Raw genomic sequence first — 22,321 nt, 5'->3', positions numbered from 1 at the left:
ATTCAGGTCAGGTGATTTGTCTGGGCCAATCTAGCAGATTTATTTTCTTTCTCTGGAACCAATTGAGAGTTTATTTGGCTGTGTGTTTGGGATCATTATCTTGCTGAATTGTCCACTCTAGTTTCATCTTTATCATGGGTGGGTGTCCACCCCAATTGGCAGAGTGAGGAAGTGTTATTACTCATGGGGAAATTCTTTCATCCCCATTCGATGGGAAATTTTTTTCATCCCCATTCCAAAATGAAGCGGCAGGTCACACACCCAACCACCACTCCATTCATCCTCTATTGTGATGCTGGAAAAAGCTAAGTTCAGTACTCGGGAATTAAAGGAGCAGTGGTCAAGCATACGCACTGGAACTCCCTTTTAACCAAGACAAAAGTTCCCTGTATTGCTGATTGGTGCAGGTCCCAGCGGTTGGACACCCACAGATCGAAAACTTATCAAATATTCTATGGATAGGTCATCTTTTGTTTTCACCGGACAACCCCTTTAATTAGCATAGTTTGTTTAGTACTTGTTATGTATAGATAATGAACAATTTTTATACTATAATAATGCAATATTTTCATCTATATTTACAGGTGTCCAGAGAAGTTCCAGAGAAAATAAAGGACCTGGAAGAAGTTTTGTATTATCCTACCTATCCAACCCAAACTGTCCTGCCCAGTAAGTGCTAATTATGTGTTACTGTGATTCTCTATTAACCATTTTGCATGTTTTTGCATCCTACAGAAAGGTAACAAAAGTAATATTCACGCTGTTGAATTGGATATCAGTGTTGACAAGTCTGTTGTAATAAAATATTTTTACCTAAATTAAACAAGAGAAGTGTTCAGCTCAGTAGACTGATCCTGCCTGAGCGTACACAGACCAGAGAATGGATTCAATATACCGTCTAGGCTACGAAGCCTTGACTTTCTGCTGAATCCATACACTGGTTGTGTGCACGTTTAGATAAGATCTGTATGCTCCTATCTACTGAACTACGTACCTCCAAGTTGGAATGGGGGGCGGTAGGGAAGCTTTGAGTGATGGGTGGAGGGCTCAGTAACCCGTCCGATTTGTAGTTATGAGGGTACTGAAATTTGAAAAATCTTTATAAAAGTTTAATTATTCTTAAAGTTATTAATGCTGAACTTTTCTAGGAGATGCTACCACATGGACGAGAATTTATTTATTTTTTTCAGTTACAGGATCATTTTTTTAAGCGGATGTGTCAAAATTCAAATTTGCCAAAGCATATGAATTTTGCTGCAAAATTCAATTTGAAGCAAAGTTATTTTCCACAAATTAAATCTTTCCTATTATGCTCTGGGGTCTCTTCAGATCCCAGAGAATAATAAAAAAAATGTTTTAGAAATAAAATAATCCCTAAAGTTCAGCACGAAACCCGTTGAAGCGCAGTCCGTGTGAAACAGCCCTCGTTTTCAGAAGTCATCCACTATCCTCCCACTGAATCTGTTGTTCCATGACTAACTAAAGGAAACTTTTAATCAGAGAATGCAACCTTTTTCTCTATTTTGGACATTGCAATTACAATATGCTTCTTTTGGGTATGCACCTGTACTCCAACGGTTGATTGTTTTTTGATGACAGGTAAAGTTGGTTACAGCTGCCCCAGCCAAGGATTTACTGACGGCAAGTTCCCTTCTACACATGTTCGCACAAATCCTAAAACTCACTTCACCTGTCCTGGCATCCTTGCTGTGCCCGCTGCCCGCCTGCCCAGTCCTCAGTGCCTCGCCCATGAATGCCAAAGCATGATGTCTTCACCCTACAACAGGACTTCTGGCTACGACCAGGGAGTCACAGCGTTTTGTGACGTCACCACGTAATGATGCCCTGTGACCTCAGAAGCCCGGTCGCGGCTTGAAGTCCTGTTCTATAGTGAAGAGACTGACACGGGACTGTGTAAAGAAGCGTCTCTGAGGGCTGGATGCATCAGGGTTTCTGGGACAGGTGAGTCGTTAGGTAACTTTTATGGGGGGGTTCTAACCTTTTGCCGGCCCTCTACAGTTCAGCAGCATGGTGGCCTCAGTAGGCTGCCATTTTGCTGAATTCTTATAGGGCGAATTACAAAATAATACGTGTCCTGGAGAATATGGTTTTTCTAAGATTCAAGTAGAATTCTGCTCCACTTGAAAAAATGTGCCCATCTTAAACCAGCACACATCACACATCAATTGCCTATTCCAAATATGAGTTATCACTGTTATGTTACAGAAACACCCTTTAAACACTGTTTCTTTAGCTGCCTACAGATTATCTACAATGGGATCTGTGATACAATGTAGCACAATGCTGCGGGTCAGTCAGTGTGCACAGAAATGCAACATATGAAGTCAGGGATATAGTGCGGGGAGTGTCCCTTGGGATAGATATCTATATAGACTGCGTTCACTCGTAGTAAGATAACGTGAACTTATTTCACACTCAAACCATTTTACACTGCTTTATACTTACTAATGGGAAAATAGAATTTTTATGATACCGGTGTAAGAATCTTTATTTTTCGTCTGTGGGCATTTCTATTAGGAGAAAGTGATTTAATAAGAACCTATTAAATTTTATAGGACTTTTAATGTCTTTAATTGATAGTACCATCTAATAATCCTCTTCCCATGTATTCTACAACATAGTTGGGTTGTTATCGGGAAGGGACTTCAGAGTTATTAACCTCATAAAAGTGCAATAAGACCTGTAATCTGCCTTGCGTATCCTTTGTAAAGCAAATGCTTGACATATGTTGCAAAGGAAAGTTCAGTTTTGGTTGCCTTATTAGGTGGTCTGTACATAGGATCTGCATATAGGTATGTATTTAGGAGTTGTAGAGATTTAAGCTCTTTGGCAACTGGTAGCGCACACACACAGTCAATGGGATCTTGTCCAACAACGTGAGGTTTATTCATAAATTCCAGTGGACACAAAGCAAATCAAGCAGCCTCTTCTGGGCACAAAGGTAACAGAAAATAAACAGTCCATATATAGCACGGGCTCACCTGTTTGGATATTAGTACTGCTCTTGTAGCCTCTGGCAGAGACTAGGCATCATAAACCAGGTCTTTCACCCTCCACACACAGACCGTTATGGAACAACTCAGCTGCCCTTCTATACCAGCTTCCCCTTTTGAATTGGAGCATGGGAACGACCAGTTCCACCCAACTCTGCCAGTCGTTCCTAAAACCCGGACCCAAAATCTGAACCCATTAAAAAAAAATCACTCAGCACTATCTGTGCCTTCTCTCCAGGTTTAACATCACTGAGGCTAGGCACCTCAGTGACACATACACTTCATCGATGACCTGTCCAGCTGCTTCCTTACAGAAATGAACAGTGCATTTGGTGCCTCACATAGGTGTCTTATGCTTTTGGTTAACAACTTAGACCCATGGTATGTTAAAGGCAAGGTTACATTTGCCAAACCATATTAATGAGCAATTAGACATGCTGTTTATTCTTTTGTTCTGTGATGTAACCTTGTTATGTTGTATAATCTTCAATAAAACAAAAAAAAATGGATATCTCAAAAATAGGTTATTCTGGTGGACAATTAAACTGCCTATTGTACATTGCTCTCATTTACTATCAGTTTTTCAGCATAGTGCCATGGCGTACACAGGAAGTCATGTCATACAATAGCTCAAAATATCTCTAAACCAGGTCTAAAAGTGCTCTGGCTCTAAGGACTACAGTCAGTGCATTTATGCATATCTGGGCCACTGTGAATATTTAAAAGGTGTTAAAGTTTAAAAGAAATCTATCACCAGGGTCCTGCAATCTAATCTGAGAGCAGCATAATGTAAAGCTCCAGACCTGGATTCCAGCAATGTGTCACTTACATGGCTGCTTGCTGTAGTTTTAATAAAATAACCATTTTATCAGCAGGGGATTATCACTAGAGGAGTAGTAAACCTGCTGCCATGTAGTCCTCCATATTAATCATGAGCTCTGTATAACCCCGCCCCACCACTGATTGGCAGCTTTCTTCCTATGCACAGTGTAGACAGAAAGTTGTATGTCATTGATATGGGTAGGTTTATACAGTGCCCAGCATTCAGAAAATGGGTAGATCTGCAGCAGATAAAAGGGGGATTTTATCAAAACTATAGCAAGCAGCCCAGTAAGTGATATATCGATGGAATCAGGGTCTCTGTCTCTACATCATGGCTTTCTCAGATAGGGTAGGAAATATCTGGTGATAGATTCCCTTTAAAGGAAAACTCCACATAAATTCTGGATGCTCAGTCACTCTGAACCTTTTACCTACCCGATATACCAACATACCGTACATATTAGGTTTGTGTATGATCCGTGTTTTCGGTATTCTTCTAATATCATGTTTTATATTTCCTACAGCAACCTTTCCTGCAGTCCAAAAAATGGTGCTAGTATCATCGGCCTCCGAGTACCCTGGAGTGAGCAAGCATGCGATGGATCTGGCTCCTGCCACCGATCTGGATAAGACGGTCACTGAATTATCGGACTGGCTGCTGCTTATTGATCAGATGCTCAAGTCCAACATTGTTACTGTTGGCGAACCTGATGAGATCAACACAACTATAGCAAGAATGAAGGTAAAGTTAACGGCAATTGCCACAGTTAATTGTTATATCACATGAGCCCTGCAGCCAGTAGCATCCACTTCACTCTCACTGTCTTCCAAGATAGCTGACATTCAGAAGCTGTCACTTCTCCCTGGTGTCAGTTTCATCCAAAGTAAGTGAGAGTAAAGTGGCCGCAGATTGGGTGCAAGGCTTGTATGACCTAACAAGGTTACGCGAGCCTCCGGAGAGCCAGTGCTGTCATCGCTGGAACGATTATTACATGGGGGAATAAAGCATTTGAGAAGGGGCTGTCCACATAGTGGCAACCCTTTTAACTATCAGATTTAACTTATTAAAGAGTTATTCCTAAAATGTTGTGTAGAAGAGGGGACAATTTGCTTATTGGACATACGACCTTTGGACCCCCCACAATCCCATGATCGAGGCTCTGGAACCCGGGAATTGGAACTGTATTGAATAGAGTGGGGGTGCACCTGTTCAGCCTTCAATATATCCATTATATATTGTGTAGACGACTGCCAGAGAAACACAAGCACAACTTTGCAGAGCCCTTTTCACAAGCTCCAGAGCTTCAATCTCGGGATCGTGGGTGGTCCTTGTAGTCCAATACACAGCAAATCTATGGATAGGGTATAACCTAATGTTTTAGGAGTAACACTTGTATACAATGTGCATGATACATAATATAGTATTTTTTTCAGCAAAATTTAAATAATCTCAGACTCACGTACACAAGGGTGTTTGGAACCAGCATTGTATGGGTTTGAGTATGTAGCCTGCAAATCCTAAATTGTACATTTGATCATACATAGCCACACAAAGGTCTTTTTCTCACTGAATCCATGAAAGTTACACCCTACTTAATAAAAGGTTATGAGCTATAGATTCATTCACAACTTTATGGATAATATGTCCTTCATTTGTAAATGAGAACAAAGTTTTGGGTGCAGTCAATAGATGACACCTATCACTTCTTATTGGTGCTCTCCTCTAGGCTTTGTGTATCAACCATTCACAAACTATAGGACGCAACTATGAATGTTCAGAACAAGATCTTCCACCTATGATTAGCATGGTGGAAAAATAATAAGCCTTATGTATCTGTTAGCATTCTCTATGGAATTTTGTTAGTTAATGCCGTGTAAACTTCAAAGAAAAGTCTTCAGGGTCTTTGTATATGAAGCAGCCTACTCCATGTGTATAATAGACTGTTAGAGCACTATTAATCCCCTCTGCTTCACAGGGATTAAAGTACCTTTGTGATATTTGTTTCCAGTGTGTGCAGTCAAGAAGTCACAGGTAGCAATTATCATAATAATTATCATGGATTGCTCTTCATACGACTGTGCGCACAGCATGTAATTGGTTTTTTTACATCTCTGATAAACACTTCACTCTTATCATTAAGCTTGTTAAGAAAAGAAATGTAAGCAGGATATTGTCTGTCATACTTGTGTCTAAAGGCCCCTTTACATTTAGCGATGCACCAGCGATCCCGACCACGATACGACCCGGTCAGGATCGCTGGTGCATCGCTAAATGGTCGCTAGTGAGCTGCCACACAGGCAGATCTCACCAGCGATGTGGCGATGCTCGGCGGTCGCTCTTACCTTTCAGACGCGGGGAGGGTGTCTGTCTTCCGCCCGCGTCCATGGCTCGCTCGTCGGCGCCAGCAGGAAGCCGTCGACGAGAAATGGACCAGGCCAATCTCGCGCGATCAGTGATAGCCAGCGGGGGAGCCGGTCGGAGGTAAGTATCACATGTAGTGATATCACTAGCAATGTCGCTGCTGAGTCACAAAATCGGTGACGCTTTAGCGATATTGCTAGCGATATCGCTATGTGTAAAGCCCCCTTAAATCGTAACTTATATATTCTGTGCCTCAAAAGCAATAGTGCAAAACAGAAGCCGCGGAGACACCATCACGTGTTTCTCTATGGTGTCTCCGCGGCTTCTGTTTTGCACGTTTTGCATATTTCCCATAAGGGATGGGGGCAGTGCTCTAGAATCTCTGCGTTGAGAAACACGTGATGGTGTCTCCGCAGTGTCGGATGTTGATCTCCATGAGTTCATTCATCCTCCTCTTCATAGTCAAAAGCAATAGTGTCTTATCCAAGTGACAGGAAGGCTGGTGTGCAGGGAATTGATCACCTGGTCAGGTTGTGAGCCACAACACACAGTGTGCTGGATGAGGCTGCTGCAGACCCGCAAACTGTCCATGAATCAAGAAGTTAGGGGGAAATGTTTTTTTCTGCGTTGCTAAGTGTACCAATAGTAATTCCAGAGAACGGAGCAGGAACCAGGATCAAGGAATGTGGTTTATTGTCGACGCGTTTCAAAGTAAAACAAACTTTCTTCCTCAGGTCAAACCACAAGTACCAAGAGAATCTGTCACTGGGTTTCTGCTAAGACCAGGTTCACATAGCGTTAATGCAGTCCGTTCAACGCATAGCGATCGCGCTAGCAGTGACGGACCCTCGGACGCGCTCTGCAGTCCGTTACAGAATGACGGCACGTCGCTAACGCATGCCGATTATGACATGCGATGCGCTCGTCTATAGCAGTATATGGGTGCGTTAATGCATCTGTTATATAGCGTTAATGCTACTATATAACGGATGCGTTAAACGCACCCCCCTAATGCAATATGAACCCAGCCTAATCTGAGATTAGTATGATGTAGGGACCCTGATTCCAGTGATGTGTAATTTACTGGTTGATTGGTGTAGTTTTTATAAAATCTAGGAGATTATCACTAGAGGACTGCTGCCAAGTAATGCAACTACGTCCACTCCCCTGACTGACAGCTTTGTACACATACGCATAAGCAGAATGCTGCCACAGTGGAGTCGGGAAGGAATTTTTCCCCCCAATGTGGAGCTTAGTGTTTGCCACATTGTTTTTTTTTTTGCCTTCCTCTGGATCAACAAGTTTATGGGTTGAACTAGATAGACTTAATGTCTCCCTTCAACCTTAAATACTATGTTTCTATGTAATCAGTGGTGTGGACGGGGTTATAAATAATTCAGCAGTCAGAGAATTGGTAGATAGTCAGCAGGTTTTAATCAAGACTACAGCAAATAGCCCAGTAAATGAAGTTATACATCACTGGAATCGTGTGTCTGCCCCTAGATCATGCTGCTATCACATGGGGCAGCAAAAACATGGTGACAGATTTTGTTTTAAAAATAATATGGTACACAAAAAAGGTAAAACCCCCCAAGGATAGCCCCCTCTCCCCATACCTACCTCTGTTTCCATTGGTGCAGGACTTGGAGGTGAACATCCAGCAGATAGAAAATGCAAAATAAATTATTATTTGGTTAGGGACAGCATCCTCTCTGCCAGAAAGGCAACCAATGGCTGCTGATTGGCTGCAGCGGACATGTGACATAACAATGTCACGTCACTCATAGGGAATAGCGGCACCGACATATCAAGCAAGATGCCGCTGTGGAAGGTGAGTATACAGATATTATTTTATTGGGGTTCTGAATTGATTAAGCTGGGGTTGTTAAGTAGTGGGAAACCCCTTTAAAGGGAGTCTGCCAGCCCACACTGACCGTATAAACTAAGCATATAGCCTTGTAGGAAACATAGCCCCTACCGCAGCTTAGTGTTCTAATCGCTGCCTCCAACCTACAGGAAATGAAGTTTAATCAAATATGACAATTAGGTTGCTGTGTGTCCCCCCAGGCACAGCTAAGCAGCTCAGTGGACCATCCCACCCATAGGTTTTGCATGACTCTACCTCTCTTTCTGGTGATGGATAGTGGTGGAATGTCCGATCTTTTCTGCAGACAGTACTCACTAATTGAGAAATATTCAGACTGCAAAAAATGTGATTTTGCCAGATTTCTGGCATTAAACACTAACTTGGAGGTTGCGTAAAATTTTTGCAACTTTTGGTATTTCCTTGATAGTTTTGCCCAGTTCTATCAAAATGGGCAAATGCGATATATTCATTAAGAGACCTGCGCCTCTTAATGAACCCGGCAAGGAGCCTAAAATAGATATGGTCCAACGTTTCAACCAGGAGCGGTCTGTGCGAAGGACATCTGTTGCTGGTGGAGGTAGGCAGAAATTTGGTAGAGCAATAACGTAAATTATAAGATCTCTTTCATGTCAAGAGGACTTGTGTGAATCAGGAAGCAGAGTGTAATTCCATGGCTCCTGCTCCACACGTGTCCTCCTTGACATGAAAGAGATCTGACGATTTAGGTTGCTGCTCTACTAGATTTCTGCCTACCTGCACCTGCAACAGATATCCTTGACAAAGACTGCTTCCAGTTGAAACGTTGGACCATGTCAGTTTATTTTGATTCAGCAAGGAGTGAAAAACATTCATTGCAGCAAGACCTACAGTATAATTTTCTTTTGTGGTACGGAGGTTCCTTCCTCAATAAGTCTTGACCACGACTCTCTTCCTCAAGTTCTCAATTATTTAATATGACAGTGTGCCGATCTTTCTCCTTCTAATCTTAATGAACCCAGAGCATCTGACTCCAACATGCTACCTCATCAACACAACTCCAGTCTTGAGGAATCGGGTCCTATGTCCTTACTTTATATTGTCAGTTTGGGCCGACAGACTAATGCTGCCTTTCGATATTGATCAATCATCAAATCACTGGTGCATCAGAAGACACTTATTTATGGGTCTCTTGGAAATGTAGCATTTAAATTACTGGAGATTTATGCCAGTAAGTCTGAATTTCCAAATAACACTAGAAAATATGGCGTATACCAGCTTTTTTATATAGCATACACACTATAACGCAAGATTCTATAAAAACATTATGATATGAGATTCACCAATGATTTTTCAAAAAGAAAGCTGGTTTTGAACATTAGTAACCAGATCAATCAAACATTTTTGGTAAAATTGTTATTCGGAATATTAATCCTCACTGCCTCTTTGGTCCCATCTGTTTGGTGATTGGGAACCCATGTAGGGCACCCTCCTCTGGAACAGCTACACTAGTAGCAAACAAAAGGTTAGGGAAGTCAAAGAAAGGGGAACAGGGACACATGAGGCCCTTCTATCCCGACTGAAAAACCCAGTACCATAAATGGGTCCAGTTTGTTCTTTGCAATGGAGCCCCTCTCTTCTATGTATAGAATAATGGAAATGTGTAAGAAATAGTAGTTTTAAAACATTTAGGACTGGTGTGCAAGTATCATCTTGGATAGATCTAGTGCAGGTTGGATAAGTTGGTCATTGTGGAACATATCGAAATGTTTCGTTCATTAATCTTAACCTGCTGAAATGAGTTTATTACATATACTGTAAGTAAAATGTTTATCAAGTGCCAAGGTGATCTAAATAAATATTAATTATGTTTGTTTTTAGATAACTAAAGAAGATATGGAACAGCGCCACCCGCAGCTTGAATCTGTCTTTACATTAGCTCAAAATGTGAAGAATAAAACTTCCAGCCTTGATGTGAGAACATCTATTACAGAAAAATGTAAGTTGTAATACTTACTAATTGTGCTATGCTGATATATACAACAACTACTCCTAATTGTGATGTCTAGGCTCTTGTCCCTTTTACTTTTCTGTTTTTTTGTATATTGCTCACTGTATTCTTTCCCCAACACTGAGTAAAGCAGATATACCTGTCGTACTGAGAGCAAGGGATCTCAGTAGTATGAAGCACCTATCAGTAGCTAGGTTACACATAGCCAATCAGCTTTCTGTAAATAGCCTTAAAGGGGTTTTCCAGTTTTGGAAAATCTTTGTCCCCAGGTGCAAACAAATAAACTTTTCTTTATTCACGCTCTCTGGATCCAGCGCTGAGTCTTTGCCATTGCTCCCGGTGTTTATTATTGCCTGCAGTGCTGACGTATCATCGGTGGGCATAGCCGCTGAGCTTAGTTACTGGCTGAAGCGTTATCGGCATCATCTCGCAGACAGTGACAGACATCGGGCGCAGCGGCTGAGACTCGGGACAAGGGAGGGTGACCGGAGACCCGTTTGATTTTCTAAAACGAACTGCAACCGGGGACAAATGTTTTACAAAACAAGAAAACTCCTTAAACTCAGTGTGAGCTGCAGAAACTCTGCAGACTTCTCTTCAACATGAAGTCACTAATACTTTTCGGCTCAAAATGGAAACTGACATTTAATAAGTCAGGGGCTTCAAAGTGGTATTCAACAGAAGTTTTTGTAGGTGTCCAACTGAACTGCTTGTTGGAGGTGACAGTATGGATTGTCCCGGGCCTGGGACATTGCATTTTGGTGCTCTAGGCAGGGAAGAAAAGTTGCACCCATTTCAGAAATTGAGTACGTTCTTGAGTCAAGTACCTGATGTCTCGTTATTTACTGACCTCTTCAGGCTCCAGTTCTGATCGATGCCACCATCATTGGTCCACAACTAGATTTAACGGAAGGGTCTGAGAACACAATCCTCTTGCTGTACAAAAAGGCAATTTTGAATGTCATTAGGTTCTGAGATTCCAAGAAGTTGTGTGATAAGCAATGCCCAAAATTACCAACACAGCGAGCCTACTGGTTGTCCATTGATCATCACATATCAAAATATTGACCATAGATTAAACACCCTAATTAACAGACACTAAAATAACAGTCTTCAAAATAAATACAGGCCTTAGAATAAACTCAAAATGCATTCCAAAATACAATCCCAGACTAGACCATGAAATAAATACAGACCCAATACCAGGCAGAACCCTTAGATAAATGTAAACTTCAACCAGTCCAAAAAAATGATAGCTATTCAGACCAGATAATAATAATAATAATAATAATCTTTATTTTTTATATAGCGCTAACATATTCCGCAGCGCTTTACAGTTTGCACACACATTATCATCACTGTCCCCGATGGGGCTCACAATCTAAATTCCCTATTAGTGTGTCTTTAGACCAGATCCCCTTAGTAGTAAGTACAGACCCCTTGTCTTGGCCCTTCGTTATCCTTTGTGATTTTAGCTGTAACAAAAATCCATGGTAAGAATAAAAGCCCTATTTTCCCTATTTACTAAAAAAAATTACTTTAATAACCTTTAATAACAAAAAATGTAAAAAAAAAAAGCTTTAGGCGTTACATGTCAATAAAGCCCAAATAACTTAGATTTTAGGGGTTAATGTATTCAATGTAATCAGTCATTCTATGTGTAAGTGTGCGTGTGTAGCCCATTCACCAGCTCCATCTATCCCCCACTCCCTCAAGATGGCTGGACCATCATTGTAAATACACACCTGTGCTTTGTATCTCCCCCACCTCATTGTAGATTGTAAGCTCTCACGAGCAGGGTCGTCTTATTTTGCTTTAATTACTGTATTTGTTAACGTTGTTACTTACGACTGTTGTGTTTTGAAACTGTTAAACTGTAAAGCGCTGCGGAATATGTTGGCGCTATATAAATAAGGATTATTATTATTATTATTATTAATGGTATCCCCTAAACCCTGATCATTGACACTCTGGAGCTTCTATAGAGATGTAACAAGGACAAGATATAGTTAATAATGACTCGTTATCTTGGAAAGTGTCAATCGCTTGCCTGCAAGTACTGAAACTAACGCTTCAGTGCATTACTATTACATGCCGGCTTTTGCTGATTTCAATTATATTTACAACGGCTAAATCAATCTACACTTCTGTGCATTCTTCATCCAGAAATAGCGTTTTCTGTATCCTGAGTAACAGATGACTTATTGTCACGCACCAGTGTATGGTAAGCATCTTACAGGAAACCCAAAATTAGAATTACATTTCCATGCCAATTCCCCATTTGGGAGCTTCAAAGACAGTGGAAAAGTGCCAATAATACATTTCAATTATGATTACTCGTTCCTCATACTGAGTCAAGAGCAGTGAACGGGACTTTGCATTTAAAGGGAATCATAAAAATCCCCCTGAACTACTGCAATACTTGGAAAGATAAAAACACAGAAATACCATCAATAATTTGTCTTTCAACTCCTCTTGGGTAAGTCTATTTTCACACCACATTCGAGTCCCCATTCCTGACTTCCATATGACGTCCTGAAACATGGTTTCAGAGGTGCCACTGTCGAAGCCTTGTGTGGTTTTCTGTAGCACATCAGAAAAACAGTACCGGTCAAGAATCCTGAACACACCTGTTCATGCGATGGTCATCCTTGTTCTTATTGGAATGTGCACATTTTAGGTTCAGACTGAAAGCAGCAAAACCACAAAAGAACACGTATGGAAACAAGGTATAAAGAAACATTCGAGATAAACCATAATGTGTGTTAAACAGTAGATTCTTTCTAGTATCCCCCTTTTATTTTGATGACAGCTGTGCACTGGACTTGTTTTGTTGGGTGGTGTCCATAGAGGCATAATGATATGACATAAGTCTTGGTGGCTGAAACTACTTTAAAGGGGTACTCAAATGTAAAAAAAAATTTTTTAAAAAACAATATGATAAAATAAGGAAAAATTGTTATACCCTCTACTTCCAGACTGGTCATAGGTTTACTTGCCTTCTGCATGTGCCTGTCTGCTGTGCCTCAGCTGTCTTGTGGCACACGCTGTTGTGGCCAATGACTGGCGGCAGGTCTTGTTGATGGGCACATCATTTCTGCAGCATACGGAGAGTTGTGCTACAGCAATGGAGGGGAATGAGTCTGTAATATAGTTTCTCCTGCTTTTTTATCATAATTCCTGTCCTTGGACACATTTTTATCATCTTAGAGTACCCCTTTATACCATGATCTATTACAATAATCAAATGATGCTTAAAAAGACAGAGCAATTCTGCAGCATTTTTCCTTCCTATGAGTTGATCCACTCAGATTTTGGCCACTGATCAGGTAAATACCCCTATATAGACAGTTGTGTTGCATTTAGACTGGCCTACCGTGGCCGATAAATGACTGCTAATAGTCTACATGATGGCCACTAAGCAGTCATTTAACGGTATGTTTAACCCATTAATGACCACCAATACGACTTAAAACTGACCTGCGATATAAGAGACTAGCATCCCCCGACTGGTGACAATCTTGTATCTGTCGGCAATACACTATAGCTGATGTCTTGCTACATTCGCCACAATCAGTGTTGGCACAGACTATGGTCATTTAACCCCTTAAATACTGCTGTGAATAGTGACTACAGCATCTAGATGGTTAACAGAGTGTGGGGGCTCCCGCTTTAACCCCATTGGCACTCTGAGATCTTGATCGTGTGGTCCTGATGTTTGCGATTGCAATCCATGGCCAAATAAAGGCCTTAAAGTCTTTCAGCTATAGCGGCCTGCTCAGACGTTAGAAACATTTATGTGGTAAAAATCAGCAATTTTCAAACTTTGAGTGATTATCCCTTTAATCCAGATAGTCATTTGTAAAATGTTGTTTTATTTTGTTAACCTTTTAAAAGGTTTAAAAATGCAGCAGTAATTTTTCATTTTTTTCAAGGAAATTTACAAAACTTATTTTTTAGGGACCAATTCGGTTTTGAAGTTACTTTGGGGGTGCTATATACTGGAATCCCCCAAAAGTGATAACATTTTAAAAACAGCACCCCTCAACATGTTCAAAATTGCTTTCAGGTAGTTTATTAACCCTTCAGGTGCTTTTCAGGAGTTAATGCAAAGTGACATGGCAGGAATGAAAAAATATATATTTTTGAAATTTTTGCCAAATTTCTGATATTCTTTTTTAAAAAAACACAAAACATATCAACCTAAGTTTATCATTGTCATAAAGTGCAATGTGTCATGAAGATAGTCTCCAAATCAATGGGATATGTTTAAGCGTTCCAGAGTTATTGCCTCATAAAGTGACAATGGTCAGACTTCAAAAAATTTGGCCTGGTCATACAGGCTGTAAGAACTTCCATACACAAAGAATGATCGTTAAAATAATTGTTCGGTACGCATAGAACATAGTGTTATTGGCAGCAAATTTACACAGGACAATGTGCTGCCAAGATGAACAGTTTTTAAGTCTGCCTAAAAATTGCTTTACTTAGCAAACAAGTGTTTTGCTCATTCATTCGGTAATTGTTTGCCTGATTAGATGGCCCAATGATCAATTCAGATAATTTTGAGCCTGTCAAAATGGGTCCTTGGGCTAAGAGGTTATTTTTTAACAGATGTAAGGATTCGAACAAGTAGAAAAAAAGTTTTCATCTGACTAATAAAATGAAACCCTCTATGACTGTATTAGCTCTCACGTGCCATTTACCCTCTGAGGTCCTAATGATCATGGTTGTAGGGTGTAAACAGAGAGATTGACAGACACCTTGAGTCAGACAGATTTTGTGCTACTTGAGACCGATCTGAAGATAATTTACAGCAGTTTGGTATTTGGTATCGGTCTGATTGGAGGATAACGGTCTGTGTCTGTGAACGATTACATTTTAAGTAATGACTAGAGTTGAGCGATACCGTCCGATACTTCAAAGTATCGTATCGGATGGTATCGGCCGATCTTTAAAAAAAGTATCGATATCGCCGATTCCGATACCGGAAGTCCCATTCAAGTCTATGGGACTTCCGGTATCGGAATAAGAAAAACCCTTTCCTGCCCTTGTACAGCCTCTCTGGGGTCTGTACGGGCCTTTCGGGGGGCTGTGCCGGCCTGCCAGGGGGTCTGTGCAGGCTCCGGTGGTCTGTGCCGGCCTGCCGGTGGTCTGTGCAGGCTCCGGGGGGCTGTGCCGGCCTGCCGGGGCGCTGTGCCGGCCTGCCGGGGGGCTGTGCAGGCTCCGGGGGGCTGTGCCGGCCTGCCGGGGGGCTGTGCCGGCCTGCCGGTGGTCAGTGCAGGCTCCGGGGGTCTGTGCAGGCATCGTCCGATGGGACTACAAGTCCCATCGGGCGATGCCTGCTACCATGACAGTGATTGACACATTAGCCAATGATGGGACAGTAGTAGTCCCATCATCCGGCTAATGTGTTAAATGTAAAAAAAAAAAAAAAAAAAAAAATTACATGCTACATACATACAACATGCATACTACATACATGCTACATTCATACTACATACATGCTACATTCATACTACATAAATACTACATGCAACATACATACTACATATATACTACATGCATGCTACATACATACTGCATGCTACATACATACCACATATATACTACATACATACTACATGCATGCTACATGCATACTACATGCTACATACATAACACATATATACTACATGCATGCTACATACATACTACATGCTACATACATACTACATATATACTACATGCATGCTACATACATACTACATGCTACATACATACTACATATATACTACATGCATGCTACATACTACATATATACTACATGCATGCTACATACTACATGCTACATACATACTACATACATACTACATGCATGCTACATACATACTACATGCATGCTACATGCATACTACATGCATGCTACATGCATGCTACATACATACTACATGCATGCTACATGCATGCTACATACATACTACATGCTACATACATACCACATATATACTACATACATACAATACATTCATACAATACATACATAGACATACAGTACATATAACATAGAGTAACATACTTACCAATACTTGTCACATTGTTCCCCGAAGCCATTGTCTTTTCCGGGATAAATATTAACATAACAAACCACAAAAATACTCACCCACGATCCGAAGCAGTCCACGAGTGTGTCCCACGACGATCTTGGGTAGAGAACTGCAGCATCAGATGATGCTGCCGTTCTCTACGGGCTGCAGGAATCCAATGACGGAAGGTAGGTATCCTTCCGCACTGTATTCCTCCGCCACTTAAAAAAAAAAAGTCCCTAGTCTCACTTTATGCCATTGCTGTGTGGGAATTTCCCACACAGCAATGGCATAAAGTGAGACTAGGGACTTTTTTTTTTTAAGTGGCGGAGGAATACAGTGCGGAAGGATACCTACCTTCCGTCATTGGATTCCTGCAGCCCGTAGAGAACGGCAGCATCATCTGATGCTGCAGTTCTCTACCCAAGATCGTCGTGGGACACACTCGTGGACTGCTTCGGATCGTGGGTGAGTATTTTTGTGGTTTGTTATGTTAATATTTATCCCGGAAAAGACAATGGCTTCGGGGAACAATGTGACAAGTATTGGTAAGTATGTTACTCTATGTTATATGTACTGTATGTCTATGTATGTATTGTATGAATGTATTGTATGTATGTAGTATATATGTGGTATGTATGTAGCATGTAGTATGTATGTAGCATGCATGTAGTATATATGTAGTATGTATGTAGCATGCATGTAGTATGTATGTAGTATGTATGTAGCATGCAGTATGTATGTAGCATGTATGTAGTATGTATGTAGTATATATGTAGTATGTATGTAGCATGCATGTAGTATGTATGTAGTATGTATGTAGCATGTATGTAGTATATATGTAGTATGTATGTAGCATGCATGTAGTATGTATGTAGCATGCATGTAGTATGTATGTAGCATGCATGTAGTATTTTTTTTTTTTTTTTTTAACATTTAACACATTAGCCGGATGATGGGACTACTACTGTCCCATCATTGGCTAATGTGTCAATCACTGTCATGGTAGCAGGCATCGCCCGATGGGACTTGTAGTCCCATCGGACGATGCTTGCACAGACCCCCGGACATCAGCACAGCCCCCCGGCAGGCCGGTACAGACCCCCACAGGGTGCACAGACCACCGGCAGGCCGGCACAGCCCCCCGGCAGGCCGGTACAGACCCCGGGCAGTCCACACAGCCCCCCGGCAGGCCGGCACAGCCCCCCGGCAGGCCGGCAGAGACCCCCGGAAGGCCCGAAATGACGGCGCATCATGATGCGCACACACCGCGCATCATGATGACGTCAGGCCGTCAATCAACTGAACTTCCGATTCCGATGCCGAATTCCGATATTGAAAAAATATCGGAAGTCGGTATCGGAATTCCGATACAGCAAGTATCGGCCGATACCCGATACTTGCGGTATCGGAATGCTCAACACTAGTAATGACGAATTCATCCATCGTTGTCTTACTGTGCTTTTTCTGTGCTTTGGTCACCACTGAGTTAAAGAAGGTCTCCATTTATAATTATTACTATCCTTTCTAATAACACAGCGGAAAAGCTGAAGAATCGTTGGGACAGTACGCTGCAGGGGGTAGAGATGCGCCAAACGCAGCTGCAAGACATGCTGGCTGACAGCATCAAGTGGGATGAATTAAGGAAGGAAATACAAAGTGTCCTGGACCAGACGGACTTCCGACTCTACACCCTCACCCAGACATCCAAAGACACACTCGTCAAACAGATTGCAGAGAACAAGGTGAATGTCCCGTCTCCTCAATCCTCACCCTTCCTCTCTTTTTTCGCTCCTGTTCTTTCTGTTTTCACTTCTCCTTCACCGATTGTTTCTATTTTTTGCTAAGTTCAGTGTCCAGGCTGATAATAAGTTCATAATTTATACATTCTGCACAAATAATATTTGCAGCCATATAGGCGTGTTAGTATGGAAGTGATCATTTTTGTAGATGTCTCTGTACGTCTCCTACTATATCTATATAGACATACAGCCGTGAGCGATCATTATTTCACCCATGTCGGGACCAAAGATTTTCCACTGTATGGGGAAGTCTGAGCTGTCATAGTGCGATCCAGAGTAGATAAGTGTATTAGAAACACTAATATTATTTCTTCTTCAAACATATATTCTATTAAAAACATTTGTAGAGTATCTCAATAACATGTACAATGCACTAATATGAAACATTCCAACATTGGAAATAGCCAAAAACGCGGACCTAAGCGGAAATTAATAAACATGCTGCGTTTTTTACCGCTAAGCGTTTCCTTAGCAGTAAAAAACGCATCCATTGGCACAAAAAGGCCAAAATACATTTAAATGAATGGGATGCTTCTTTTAAGCGTTTTTGATGCGGTGTGACCCTGAAAAACGCATCAAAAACGCTTAAAAAAACGCTACGTGGGCACACAGCCTTAGAGTAGAGGGAATGTAATAATGCTGATGATATTAACTATAAATTATTACAGCGTCAACAAGCTATATACCATTTGACGACTCTAGAAGTCCTAGTTTTCTTATGTGAAAAACAATTTCTGTACTTTAAGGTATTCGATATTCACTGGTTGTCAGCTGTGGAGAACAAGCGATCCATCCTAAAATATTTGCTGCTATAAATTCTTAAGGCTGTTGTCATGCAGTTGCCTGTGTAGATCAGTAGAGGGCACTAAATCATTGTAAAGCAACACCCAGATGTAAAACCAGCTTTATCTTACTGCAAAGCTGATCTTCTGAATTATTGACCCATGTTCACAGATCCCAGTCATTTAATAACATCGTACAACATTAACTGCGGACAATTATGGATAATGATGAAGGCGTCTTTTTTAATATATTTTTTGCTTTCAATTAGTTTATATTGTGAAGGGGAAAGTGTTTAAATCGTATATTTGTGTTCCATGTACTTGAATAGATTTTTGCAGGTTTTCTTTTATCCAGTGGCAAAAAAACTTGTAATCTGGCCCTTATTATGTTGGCCACTGTTTTTTAGACTCATGCTTCCTGTCCTTTCAGGAAGTGTTTTCAGCAGGCTCTGAATCAGCAGAGGCAGGATTACAATGAAAGGTCAAACCTCTATATACAGCACACAGTATCCCGTGACTAGAATGAAAATTACAAGATTTCTATCATAAGGCAAAAAATTGACAACATTTAAAAACAAACAAACAAACAAACAAATCCTACTCTCTCTCTCTCTCTCTCTCTCTCTCTCTCTATATATATATATATATATATATATATATATTCATATATATTAACACAAAAGCTTCCTGTGCTTCCCAACGGTTCATGCCTTGCTGTTCATTGACTCATTTCAGCTTAAAATGACTGATAAAGATTTTGGCAGCAGTTCGGCAGCAGTTACAGTGCAGGTCCATTGTATATGCTGAGGAGTGACACTATATATATTGTTAATGACCCCCTACTGACTCCCTTGCTTAATTTGTGCAAGCCACCACTAATTGCACAGCATTTCAGGAGACTTTTCTTTGGCAAAGACATTTTAACAAGTGCTAAAATGGAGACTGTAGCTGAGTTTGCTGTGAGGCGATGTCTCCAGGAGGTGACAACCTTGCGTCCCATGACAAGTACTGATACACTGGTTCCTACTTTTTTTTTCATTTATTTTTATTTCTCTCAGGTAATAGTACAAGACCTGCACAAAGGTGAGATTGTCATGGATACATTCAATGACCTCTCCAACAAGCTCCTTCGTGACTACAGCGCTGATGACACCAGGAAAGTTAAAGAGGCCAGCGACCTCTTATACATGAATTGGGTGAACATAAACAAGAGGTGAGTACACGGGAACATAGTGTAACACCCTCATCTCTGCTGCCAGATAAACCACCTCTCACCTCATCTCTCTTCTGCCTCTTCTATCTGTCAGTCCTGTCACTAGCTACTAGTTGCCCAGAGAATTCAATTCAGAGTACTAACAATAACTTACAAGGCTGACCAATCTGTCCCCTCCCATCATCCCTCAACTAATCTAATACCTCCCCACTAGATTTGGTGTGAATCGATTTGCTGGGCCATCAGCCAGGTCAGTAACATGTGGCTGCTGGATAGGAGCCCTGAGAACTGCCTCCTTCTTCCCAACATCAATAGTCTTCTTTTGATTAGCCAGCCTGGTGAGACATCATCATTGTGGTGTGACACACATGTGACATTTCCCCAAGTCAGCTAGTCATAAGAGAAGACATGGTTCCCGGTAGGCAGGAGGCAGTTCTCAGGCCTCTTATCCAGCGGCCAGTCTTACCGCTGCGAATCATTTCTCACTCCCAACGCAATCACTGTCCTCACTACGTCTTACTTCAATGACCACGTGTCTCATCCTCACACTATTGTATCCCAAGAGTTTTTTCTGTACATCCCCCATAATATAGTAAGTGGTACCCTGACTGATCAGATCCCCACAAATTTTCAAAACTTTGAAAAGCAACAGAAAAACCCATCTCTACAGAATAACCAACAGGCAGATGCATGAGTGCCATACATGCAGACTCTACCCTCACCTACTGTTTCTGTAGCCCTTAGCTTTTAGATTGGAAGCCCTCGTGAGAAGGTTCTGTACTTAGGGGGTTGTTCATAAGCAACATCACATATCTACAGGATAGGTAAAACTGGTGGTCCTGTTGCTGACACCACTACTCATACCAAGAATGGAGAGTTTGAAGTCTCAAGTGTAATATCAGCTGTAAGTCCAGAAATAGCTTTTACTATGTCAGTTAAGTGGTCTGCACAGTGTGAACAGGTACAGCAAAGGTTAAACCGTCAATTGGAGGTACAAGCTATACCTCTGATGGCTGCCTCTAATTGACATCAATGTGTTAACTTACAGTTACATCTAATGGTCGCAGGCTCCTTTGTTAAAGAAAGCGTATATTGCACTGTAAAGATCTTTCTACAGAAGACTATATAGTATAGCACAGCCATATGCATTATTCCATACAGCAGAATATACTGATGTATACCAGCCCAACACAGGTCAAAGAGCACTATTATGACCTCTAGGAATTGGCATGTTGGCCCATGAATAACCTAAAAATATATACCGAGTTGTTTCCTGACACTTAAAGGGGTTGGCCACTGTCTCTTGTTAGTGCAGTTTCCTAACACACTGGGAACTTCACTGACAGTGACCGACCCTTTAATACTTCCATACATATTAGATAGTTGTCAGCCAAATTATTGTTCGGCTTACAGCCATCTGTCCCAACATCCCTATATGTAGGTTCACTGTTGTTGATCATGTGGTAAAGGTAGAATTTAGATTTTTTTTTTTGGCTTTTGAGCTGAAATCTCCCAGCCTACCCTGTTTGCTCAGCATATGCAGAGTTGGCTCTGGTGATTCACCTTTAAAGACTGCACATTAATATACTTTATGGCTATTCAACTTTGTAGCTAAGTCATTAAGGACGTGTCTGTCAATAGGCTAAAGAAACGCTAAGCTATAAAACCAGCATTAGTTCGGGGCCAGTATAAATGTTGCAGTGTACTTACAGGTACACAACATTTTGAATAGATCCTATACTGTAAGAGCCCGAGGTGCAGAATGGCTCCAAAACGGGAGACCCTGGGTTGTCTGAACTTACTTTTACATTCCCTTAACTCATCTGAGCACGTTCATCTTTATTTGCCTGGGCCTTAAAGCAATATGAATAGTTTTTATGAATTCTGTGAGATGTCAGGCCATATTGCACACAACCTATTTATTTAGTTTTATCACTTTGTCACCACTGAGGTCAGGATTGTGATCCTCACTCCCCGCAAACCTTATACCCTCTCCAGGAGCGCAAACCTTGGCTGTTCAGCCACTGGGGTGGCAGTCCGGTTGGTATCTGGGAGTAAGAAGGGCTCCTCCTAAGCTTCAGTGAATGAACAATGCTTCAGTGAATAAACAATACCAATTCAGTTTCTGGCCAGCATTGTGTCCTTCTTTTCTTGAGTTTAGGGGAGGTTTTTTCAGTGTTCTTGTCGTTTAATTCTTGCGATGGTCCACATTCATGGGCAGGATTGTATGTAGCAAAAAAGTGATACATTTTTGAGTTATATAGATATACCAACAGAAAGGAGGGTGGTCAAGGCTTGATAAGCATCCAAGCCACCATCACAGATGAAACAAGGAGTATCTAGGAATACATCAGAAAAATGGTGCCAAAAGATGAGATGCTGAGAGAATGCCTAAGGCAGCAACAAC

The 22,321-nt window shown here is 41.3% G+C and overlaps 1 protein-coding gene across 5 annotated transcripts in view; it reads left to right on the top strand.

Moving 5' to 3' along the window:
• The window catches only part of UTRN (utrophin), an 897,027-nt gene that overhangs the window by 356,357 nt on the left and 518,349 nt on the right, over positions 1-22,321 (top strand). For all 5 annotated transcript variants that reach the window (XM_073557627.1, XM_073557629.1, XM_073557628.1 and 2 more), the window contains 5 exons: positions 585-669; positions 4,361-4,578; positions 9,923-10,040; positions 17,657-17,862; positions 19,760-19,914. In XM_073557627.1, the coding sequence (XP_073413728.1) occupies positions 585-669; positions 4,361-4,578; positions 9,923-10,040; positions 17,657-17,862; positions 19,760-19,914 (782 nt within the window). The remainder of the gene's footprint in view (positions 1-584; positions 670-4,360; positions 4,579-9,922; positions 10,041-17,656; positions 17,863-19,759; positions 19,915-22,321) is intronic.

Source organism: Dendrobates tinctorius, unplaced genomic scaffold (assembly GCF_039654945.1).
Source record: "Dendrobates tinctorius isolate UK_male_01 unplaced genomic scaffold, ASM3965494v1 ptg000250l, whole genome shotgun sequence".
NCBI lineage: Eukaryota > Metazoa > Chordata > Amphibia > Anura > Dendrobatidae > Dendrobates > Dendrobates tinctorius.
This window is presented reverse-complemented; position numbering and strand designations above follow the sequence as displayed.